General features: G+C 40.3%; 1 protein-coding gene across 3 annotated transcripts in view; it reads right to left on the bottom strand.

Moving 5' to 3' along the window:
• Positions 1-2937: 2937 nt before the first annotated feature.
• VKORC1L1 (vitamin K epoxide reductase complex subunit 1 like 1) overlaps positions 2938-11281 on the bottom strand; it is a 53253-nt gene continuing 44909 nt past the window's right edge. For 2 of the 3 annotated variants that reach the window (XM_059693359.1, XM_059693358.1), the window contains one exon: positions 2938-6669. In XM_059693359.1, coding sequence (XP_059549342.1) covers positions 6435-6669 — 235 coding nt within the window. In that variant the 3' untranslated portion in view covers positions 2938-6434. The remainder of the gene's footprint in view (positions 6670-11281) is intronic. The other variant, XR_009452566.1, reaches the window with a different exon arrangement.

Raw genomic sequence — 11281 nt, 5'->3', positions numbered from 1 at the left:
TTCAGTCACCCCCAGCCTGAAAACAGCCCTCAGCCCCTCACCCAGACTGGCCAGGCACCCCAGTGGGGACCCCCACCCTGATCCAGGACACCCTTCAGGGCAAACCAGCCGGCCCCCACCCATGCACCAGGCCTCTACCCTATATAGTAGAAGGGTAATATGCTCCCGGCACCGGGATCAGCATGACAGGGGGCAGCGCCCAAACACCCTGATCCGCCCTGCTTGTGTGACAGGGTGCGGCACCCCAACCCCCGCCCCCCCCCCCCCCACGGGCCCTGCTCTGTGTGTGACGGGGTAGAGCCATAACCTCCCCATCAGCCCTGCCCTGAGTGTGACAGTGGCGGCGCCCCAATCCCCTGATTGGCCCTGCTCTGTGGGTGACAGGGGACAGTGCCCCAACTCCCCTATCGGACCTACTCTGTGAGTGACAGGGGGGAGCTCCCCAACCCCCTGATGGGCCCTGCTCTGTGCATGACAGGGTACAGAGCCCCAACCCCCCTGATTGGCCCTGCTCTGTGCGTGACGGGGTCGCGCCGCAACCTCCCCATCGACCCTGCCTTGAGTGTGACGGGGTGGTGCCCCAACCCCCCAATCGGCCCTGCTCTGAGCCCGACCAGGGGCTGCACCTAGGGATTGGGCCTGCCCTCTGCCACCCGGGAGCAGGCCTAAGCCAGCAGGTCGTTATCTCCCGAGGGGTCCCAGACTGCGAGAGGGCACAGGCCGGGCTGAGGGACCCCCCTTTCCCCCCCGAGTGCACAAGTTTTTGTGCACCGGGCCTCTAGTTTGCTAGAAGGGAACATTAGAAGTGAAAATAAAGGATTTTGTAATACTGGAATTTAGAGTTGGCTCAGAAGTGACTATTCCATAAATTGAAGATGATCTGTACTGCTGAAAAGCATCTGAAGTTATTTTTGTGTCAAGCTGTTTACATAGCCTTAACTGGGTACAGACTTTTGAGAAACCTTCGCTTCAACACTCACACAAGTTCAGAGTTGTTGGTTACAGACTGCTTTGCAGGAGTAGCTCCCCTGCCTTAGGGCCGCCCTGCTCACCCTGTAAAACTCCACAGGTGAGCTGCAATCCTGACAGATTTATAGCAAGTGATATGCTGGAATAATGAACACGCGTACTAGTTGCCACAGGTAAGAGTTAAGGAATGTCAGAATTGGAAGGGAGCTTAGAGGTAACCAGCTCTTCCAGGACATTGCTCCATCCTGTCGAGGTTTTTTGTTTTTTTTTTAACAACACTAGCGAGGTGGCTAACTTTGATCTCCATCTTTCTTCCCCTCAAATATAACACCCTGGTAGAAAATTATGGCTCTGGAATTTCAGGGGTGACCTCCCCCAGGACTGCTCAGATCGGGGCAAGAGGCTAACACATAAAACAGCTTTGTACCAAACCCCCAATCATTTACAGTGGAAGAAATACCTACCTAGTTATGGTGGGGTTACAATACCCAGCACAGTGCCTTCTTGGTAAAAAACGTTTAATCGTAAATGAATGCCTGGCTGCTTTGCCAGCCTGGTACTCCACCGTTTTGTACCAAAGGAATAAAATTGCAAACCTGATATTTGTTGCCTATCAGGGATTTTTCTGTCCTTAACAAAAACAAAGGCAAAGTAGTGAATTAGATCTTTAAATCTTTTTGTTTTCTAAAAGCCAAAACAGACCATTACCCTTTTACTTTTGTCCTTTAGCACTGCCATTCACTGCAAATTCTTCCCATGTTATCCCTATTGTTTAGTGTCCACTTCCTCATACACCTGGTAGAACATTATTTTCATTCAAGGATGCCTCCAGATTACAGATAGGGCATGCCATTTTTTGTTTTCCTGCAGGCAGATCATTACATTTAGGTAAATTCTTGATATACTTCAATTCTTGGACCAAAGTATTTTTATCTTCCCAAGCTAGGTGTCCCATTCACTTTTGATGCCTCATCACCATCACTTCTAATCAGAGTTTTAAGGCTCATTTTACTTTGAGGCTTTTAGTCATCCTTTATTTTGTATTTTCTGAAATGAATATCCAAATTGGGTCAAAGGAAACGGGTACATTTGAAAAGATGGTTCTGGTTTTCAGACTATAATTCCCACACTGCCTTTCATGTAGAAGGGAATGTATCCTCACAAAGAACATTTCAATGATCAACACAAATGATGTGTCTGTCAGGCCCATTTCTTAAGTCCTAAGGTTCTACCACAGAAAGCATTTATTCTAGTGACCCATGGTCAGCAAACCGCGGCTCGCAAGCCACATGCGGCTCTTTGGCCCTTGAGTGTGGCTCTTCCACAAAAGTACCACGTGCGGGCGCGCATGTACCGTGCAATTGAAACTTCGTGGCCCATGCGCAGAAGTCTGTATTTTGTGGAAGAGCCGGTATTTTGTGGAAGAGCCACACTCAAGGGGCCAAAGAGCCGCGGTTTGCCGACCACTGTCCTAGTCAATAAAATATGGCTAAACTGTATTTCAAATTGATTCGTCTTTCTTGCAGTTGTGACTTTTAGATAATTGTAAAAATGGAGTATTCAAAGTGAACTAAAGTAGAGCAGTGGGAAACAGTTGGCTCATACATTCTTTGTGCTTCTGGAACTTGCTAATGAGACAGGGTACACCCACCAGCTGAGAAGCCATAGTATCTGGGAAAGAGCCGGTTTACCTGGTAAAGCAAGAACTACCACTTGGCTGTAACACCGTATTCATTCTTAACCACATAAATTATAAACCTACAGACATTCTAGGAACTAGAATCTCTAAGAATTCTGCTTTTATATTCTGTAAGTTACATATCATTTAAGAGAGAAAAAATCAACTCAGTACACCTGTACATGTGAGGTTCCAGTATGAGGTTACTTTAAGAGTAGTTTATGAGTGGATTCGTTTCTGCTTCTTTTTTGACCTGTAATACTGCAGCATAAGAATGATGGCAGCACAACTTCCACAGGTAACTTCTACATTTATTTTATACCAAAAGAGTTATGTGCAACAAATAAACATTCTTACATATTTACATTTTTTTTTTACCAGTTAACAAAACTGTCCTAAATCTCTGATAAAGAATATTCCTATCTAATATTAAAGGGGATATCTGCCCAGTGAACTCCATTTTAAATGAATGTTTACTCTGGAGTTTAAAGCACTAGTAATAAATATTTTTGATGGGACATACTATACAGATCATATACCTCATACTTCGGCCATGCTTAATAGTTTCATAAGAAAACATTTCATCTTTTCTGGGCTAATTTGTCAAAAACATGTTTACCCAACTGGCCTGGGCTCCCACCACACCACACCCCTTTTTTATTGAAGGGTAGTTCTCACAGATGAGGAGTCATAGTGCTGCCTAACATGTCTGAGTAGCGAGAGATTTTTCCAGTGTTTGCATATTAGGTGCTCCTTCCCAAATAGGTTACCAAAAAAGGTAGTGGGTTTCTTATTGGCATCTGTTTAATACTGATTTTCAAGATCTGTCAGCATTCCCTGGTGTCAGGTAGAGATACCAATCTAAGTTATGAAGTGCTGAAGGTACCCTTGCACTTTTGCTGATAGTCTTAAAAGGAAATATAAGCAAACTAAAGGCAACAAATCATTTTCATTTCACTGTAGTCTTGGTCCTCTATCCTACCTCGTTGGTCCAAAGAACTTTGTGCCAAAAGATCTTTGTTGCTTAGAATGCAAATAGTCACTGCTTTCACCTCTTTAAAAGTAACGGATTTCAGGAGAGGCTACATACATCAAGTAAAAGTAATCCCTGGCACACAGCTAGTTAAACCTGAGTCATTTCACCATAAGTTTACCCTTAGTGACAGCACCTAGCTGTAATGAAACACCAAATGAGGTTCTCCAAACCACCTAGCTTCCCTAAAATGTATCATCTAACCACTTCTTCTCTTATTTCTTCAAATGATGTGACTGTCAAGTTAGTAAGAGGCTGCATTTACAAATCATTTCAAAAATCAAGAAGCCAAAAACAGGAATTCAGTTTTTTCCTCTAATCTGTTCTTCAATGTTGGTGGCTAGTAATTTTAAAATAGTCATAACAATACTGGAATTTTAAAACATGGTATCTTCCGCCTCTTCCGGGGTGACATAGAGGATGTAGAGGGAGCCCACACTCTTCCAGGGCACAAGTACCCAATAGCACCCAGCAGGGCCCTGCTGCTTACTGAGATGTCGGCAGGCGTTATGAGCTGTAGTGCAGGCAGCACGTGTGTATCGCTCAGTGACAAAAAGTGATTAGTTCTGGGTCATAGGAATGTGGCCATTTTTTAATACAACTGAACCAGTGGTGTTTCCCCCCAGGCTTAGGACAACAAAGGAAAAACTTGAAGGGTCTGGCTGAACATTTTTACATTTTCTCTTTGAGTTGAAGACAAATATTTTCAAGAGGGCAATATCAAGACAAGCTTTAACTATACTCTGCTGATCAATACAAAATATGACGGTAAAAAACCCCACCACATTTTAAATTGGGACACGAGGAACTTTAGCACGACGTGTTGTATATACCACAGAAGTCTTAACCGTTGAGCCATTGCCACTGTAGCTGGGAAAAGAGAAGCAGTAAACGGCTCGTAGAACTGGAAGCACTGTGACGTGACCTCATTGTACAGTTCATTTCAATATCAGGACTTGTTTCTCCATCCACACGAGGCATCTAATCAATGCTTTCTAGAGTTCTTTAACTACAGAAATAAGAACAATACATACATAATAAAACAGGCATTGAAATATTCACATTCATGGGAAAACATCAGCCTGGATGAAATCTGAATTAAGCTCTCTTTTTACAAAACTGGTTTAAATTCAATAGTTCATTACAATTCAGATTTTATACCTGCCTTGGACCAGAAGAATACATTGCATCAATTATGACAGTTAGTTGGAAACAGTTGCTGACTCTACACATACGTTTACAGAGCAGAGCCTGTCCCCTCCTTCAAAAAGGCAAATACAGCACTTAAATTACCGGTCTATTTTTAATATAATGATTAATCAAATTGAAAGCAAAATTATTGCTACAAATTCTCAATCTAAGGACTAAATTGATCATACAGAACCTGTATATCGAATGCAAGTTATCTATTTCATGCTAAGAAAGGAAGGAAGGACACTTCTGCCCAAGTTCAACAGAAAGTATTTGGTTTGCGATTTAAGACAGAAGGCACTTTTAACATTTTGATATGTTAACCTTAGAAGCATACTGTCACAATTTTATTTGGGTTTATTCAAATCACTTTAAAAAATTCTGCCCTTGTATAGTTATTAGAAAGAGTAGTGACAACATTAGTATTTCACCTTCAGGTATTTCTACCTGAAGTACTCCCGATTAAGCAAACTGAGCAGCATATCAGCCCTAAAGTTTACATATCCAATATTTTACTCTAAAACAATTAACTTAGAAATCCAATTAGTTAGTGCAGAAAGGAACAGGAAACACACAGAGCTACCCAAGAGCAATCCTACTCTGGAACGACTGAGCTTATACTGATTATTTCAAAGCCATAATACTGTTTGGTTGGCACCAATGTTAAGGAAAAAGATCTAAATAAAATTCTACTGTTGTAAGAGACTTTACCTTAAAATTCCATATATTTCCAGCTTTTCTCCAAAGAAATGTACCCATTTTCCCATCTTTAGTGTCCTGAAGGCCTTGGACTTGATGGTTTGGTCACATGACTCACTCTGTAAGGTAGAACTGATCCAGTTTTATGACTAGACACAAGTTTGACTTGAATGTCCAAGGAGTTTCTTCCTTGAAGAGGAAGGAGATAAAAGGGAACCAACTACCCTATTATTTTTGCTGTCAATCCTGGACCCACAGCTCTCAGTACTTTTCACAAGACTCTGTATGCACTTAACTATTTTCACTTTTTCTTCAGTCATTGTTGAGCTGACAACTCTTCGTTGTTACACTTCAACTCAACTGTACAGCAAGTTCTGCAGGGATGGATCCAATATTTCTACCTTTATTTACAAATATCACAGAAATGAATTCTAGTTGAATCTACATGTTTAAATCCATTGGCTAAAAACATAGTACATATTGTAAACATGGCAATACTTAATACAGTATCTATTCTAAAATATTTTCATGTCATGATCACATCTGTTATACCTGAAATTGAATTTATACACATTGTAGAGTTATTAGCAATGGTTGCTCACTTTACAACGGAGGGCTACATTTAATTATTTCAGAAACATCTTCAAAGTAAAGTTAAAGCTTGTCTTTGATTGGCTCGGCGTATGCTTTTTTTTGTATCCATATTTAAAATGAAGATTGACACAGAAAATACCCTTCTAATTTACAAGATTTTAAAAATCAGTTTAAGATTCTTAGGGAAAGTGTCTGTTGTGAAGAATAAAAAAAATGCTGCGAAATTAACTTAATGGAAAAAGGGACTTGGGACTGTCAGGTAAGAGTTCATCAGGCTGTCAGTCCTGCTTGGGCTGCAGTTGCCGTTTCCAGGCCTCGTTCAAGTAAACTAGTCGTTTGTAATTGATGATAAGAAGAATGAAGTTCAGCACGTATGTGATGACGCAGATGATGCAAAACTCCTTCAGCACAAAGTACAGAATGTAGGCCAGGTACAAAGACCCTACTACAGACACGATGGAGGATGTCATGAGGATTAAAGCTGCAACTGCACTTGCTGTCATGCCTGCAAGAGAGAGAGACCCTTGGCTCAATCAGACCTTGACAATGGAGAGAAAGGTTCTGAGTTAAAAGGTAATCTTTTGTGATTTGCTACTGTTGAAAATATTGATCTTACAGAAAAACACTATGAAATTTGAGAACACTACCAGCCTATTTTGTTAAGATCATGCAGGTTGACTTTGCATAACATGATAGCAGTTTTATAGCTGCAATGTTTTTGACTTGTCAATATTCTAGATCAACGGTTGCCAACCTTTTGGACCTCACAGACCACCAGTGGACTGCCAGTTGGCGACCGCTGTTCTAGATGACATGTTACTATTTCATAAATAAGCCTTAGTTATGGCACACAAAGAAAATATGTAATCTTGCAATCACATGCAATGAAGCTGACGTGTGAAACCACAGTGCCACCTTTCTTAATGAATAAGGCCACCTTAGGACCACAACCTTTCTCCCTAGCAGGACACATTTTCCCTGGCCTTCTCACTACAGGCTCCTCATACGTGGGAAATAAAATTTGCTTTCCCATGTTTAGACCAAATTTATAAAAAATCCATAATGGGAGATGATTACACCAGCATGCTGAAGAAGGAAAAAAATAAAACATGCAGAAAAGGCTCAACCCAGAGGATAAGGAAACCACATTTGGCCAGTTGACCACATGTGGGTCAAACCAGATCAAGAAAAAAGGCAGTTATGTGTGCTAGGCTGGGGCCCCCCTGACAAAACCTTGCCTGAATTCTTGATGCCATCAGACATCTTTACATGTACTATTTTGTAATTTCCTGTATCCAACAGTACTGAGAACATGTGCATTTATTTTTAAAGAAATAGCACCGAATATTAAACTACCCTCTTACCCAACAACTAATGAGTCAGAATAACAGCAACAGAAAAAACAAAAAAAGTGGTGGTAGGTTTGAAGAAGTTAGTTAAGGAGCTAAAATCCATGCTGCCTGTTAAAGCGAAGTGGCCTGTGGAACGCAGCCTAGCCACAGGGGCCTGACTTGCGCATGCCACCAGTTAGTACTAAAATATGACACTTGAAGAAGGCTCTTCAAGCCCTGGCCGGGGTGGTTCAGTTGGTTGAGCATTGTCCTGTGCACTGAAAGGGCGCTGGGTAGATTCCTGGTCAAGGTACATGCCCAGGTTGCAGGCTCAATCCCCAGTCGGGGTGGGTGCACGAGAAGCAATCAGTGTTTCTCTAAAATCAATAATATATATATATATATTGATTTTATATGCAAATATATATATTTGGAGCATTGTCACATATACCAAAAAGGTTGTGAGTTCAATCCCTGGTCAGAGCATGTACGGGAGGCAACAGTTCAATCTTTCTCTCTAAAATCAATAAACAACCTTGGGTAAGCATTTTTTTTTTTTTTTTAAGGGGAAGCTTGCCCTAGCTGGTTTGGCTCAGTGGATAGAGAGTTAGCCTGCAGACTGAAGGGTACCCAGTTTCATTCCAGTCAAGGGCACATGCTCGGGTGTTCAGGAGGCAGCCAATCAATGATTCTCTCTCATCATTGATGTTTTGATCTCTCTCTCTACTTTCCTCCCTGAAATCAATAGAAATATATTTTAAAAAAATAAAATAAGGGAAGCTTTCAGGACCAAGATGCTGTTGGATTATTTATGCCAGGGACTAGAAAATCTGACTGGCCACTGGATTTTGTAAATAAAGATTTACTGGAACCCAACTACACTAATTGATTTATGTAATGCCTATTGCTGCTTTCACACTACAGTGGCTGAGTTGAGTAGTTGTGACAGTTAGCAAAGCCTCAATTATTTTCTTTTTTAATGTTTTTATTTATTTCAGAGGGAAGAAGGGAGAAGGAGAGAGAGAGAAAAACATCAATGATGAGAGAGAATCATCAATTGGCTGCCCCCTGCACATCCCCTACTGGGGATCAAGCCCACAATCCAGCCATAGCCCTCTCTGAGAATCATTTCAAGATCTCCTGGTTCATGGGTCAATGCTCAACCACTGAGCGACATGGGCAAGGCGCCTCAATTATTTTCTTCCAGCTCTATGCTAAAAGAGTTTGGTATCTCATCTATGCTAAACATCTAAAACTTCAAAAATTATGCTGCCTGCCGAAACCGATTTGGCTCAGTGGATAGAGCATCGGCCTGCGGACTGAAGGGTCCCAGGTTCGATTCCGGTCAAGGGCATGTACCTGGGTTGCGGGCACATCCCCAGTAGGAGATGTGCAAGAGGCAGCTAATCGATGTTTCTCTCTCATCGATGTTTCTAACTCTCTATCTCTCTCCCTTTCTCTCTGTAAAAAATCAATAAAATATATATATTTTTAAAAATTATGCTGCCACTTAATTTTAACCTAAGGAAGTTAGTTTCAAATAACATGGACAAGTTATTTTCTCCATGCCAATCGTTTCCTTACCTGTAAAATTGGGATAATAATCATGACTACTTCCTAATACCACTGTGCAGATTAAAAGAGCTAATAAGTATAAATACTTAGAATTCGTTATAAACACTAGCTATTAGTTAAATACTATTGTACCAAACTTGTTCTAATGTAATGTAACGGTGGTTTGGGATAAACTCCCAGTGGAATTAAAATGTGCTGTAAACAGAGGATCAAGCAATGGAATATTCTGCAGCTGTGACAAACAATGAAGATTTAATGTTCTGCTATGGAAAGATCACCGTGATATGTCAGTCAAGCAAAACAAAAAGTATGTAAAACAGTGTGTATAGCATTTGCCTTTTAAAAAGAAAATTAAGATTATATATCTGTATTTTCTTGTACCATATGCCTAAAGAAATTCTTTAACAACCGCAACAAGAAGCTACAGTCAGGGATGAGAGGCAGTGGGAAGTGAATTTTATACATTTTTTAAAAAACTTTTGAACCATGTGATTGCCTATGAATAAATTAAATTTAAAATGTTGTATCTCAAACAATTTAGAAGTGAAAATGATGTGCTCTGGCAACTGTAGATGAGTTCACATGTGCCTCCAATGGTAAAGACCCTGACATTTAAAATGCATAAAATGTTGTCCTGGCCGGTGCTGCTAAATGGTTAGTGTCGGTCCCGCACCGTAACGTGGCAGGTTTGATTCCTGGTCAAGGGCATTTACCTGTGTTACAGGTTCATTCCCAGGCCCTGGTTGGGGTGTGTGCGAGAGGCAACAAATCATTGTGTCTTTTACATCGATATGTCTCTCTCCCTCCCTCCCCATCTCTTTCCCTCCTCCCCTTCCATTCCTCCCCTTCCACTCTCACTAAAAATCAATGGGAAAAATATCCTTGGGTGAGGATTAAACAAACAAACAAACATAAAATGTGAATAGAAAAAAATACATATAATACATGATTTGAAATATCTATACATAATGACATTAAATATAATAAATAGAAATGTGTTCCACCTCTTTCTCCAAAAACATTTCTTAGGCTATTTTAATTTGGGCTTAGAAATCCAAACAAAACCAATAAATGGAATAAAAAGTGAAAGTCTCACCCCTGACCCTTATGCATTTACGTGTGTGTGTGTGTATAAACATTATATCAATTTGCTTTTTTCACTAAACTATGCCTTTATCTTTTCACATACAGACCTACTTTCTCTTTTAATGGTTACACTTTTCTAGTATGGATGTAACTTAATTTATTCAACCATTATGTTTTGCTAAGCTGCTTCCAATTCTTTGCTATTTTAAACTATACTGCAATGAATATTCTTTTTTAAAAAATATATTTTATTGATTTTTTTACAGAGAGGAAGGGAAAGGATAGAGAGTTAGAAGCATCGATGAGAGAGAAACATCGATCAGCTTCCTCCTGCACCCCCCGCACCTCCCCATTGGGGATGTGCCCGTAACCAAGGTACATGCCCCTGACTGGAATCAAACCTGGGACCCCTGAGTCTGCAGGCTGACGCTCTATCCACTGAGCCAAACCTGTTAGGGCACCAATGAATATTCTTGTGCATGTTTTTCTATTTCTACAGGATATATAAGTATGGAATTGAAAAACTTACTAGGACATTGAGAAAACTTTAGATTCACAATTTGCCTCATAACAAATCAACTTGAGTTAGAAGAGCACAGAAGAGCTGGCAGATAATAGGATGAAATAATAACAATTGAAATGCAAAGGCAAAAATAAAGGAATTTAACTTTAAAAGTATGAAAACTTTTATACACTCAAAATTCACAAAGCTAAGATAAAAAAGGATAAAGAACAGGTTAAATATTTGTAACAACTATGAAAATGGGCTATAATCAGGATCCCAATAACTAAATTGAAAATAATAGAAAGTTAAAATATAGTAAAATAAAAATAATAGCTACTAATATGTAACTTATATTAGGTATTTTACAGAAAACAGTTTCTTAAAATGAAGGTGATGGAGCTTCTGGGAAACCTGACAATTGAGGGAAAAGCAGTTTGTTAATACCTATTAAACTCCATTTAAAAATCTTGTTTTTGACTCATTCATCCCACATTTGGAAATTTATCCATGGAAACAATTCAAAGAAGGAAGGTAGTGTGTGTGTGTGTGTGTGTGTGTGTGTGTGTGTGTGGCGGGGGTGGGGTGGGGTGGGGAGGGAAGGCAGGGGGAATGGGACTTAA

The sequence above is a fragment of the Myotis daubentonii genome, chromosome 4, assembly GCF_963259705.1.
Source record: "Myotis daubentonii chromosome 4, mMyoDau2.1, whole genome shotgun sequence".
Lineage (NCBI taxonomy): Eukaryota > Metazoa > Chordata > Mammalia > Chiroptera > Vespertilionidae > Myotis > Myotis daubentonii.
Note: the sequence above shows the minus strand (reverse complement) of the source record. Positions and strands in the feature narration are given on the sequence as shown.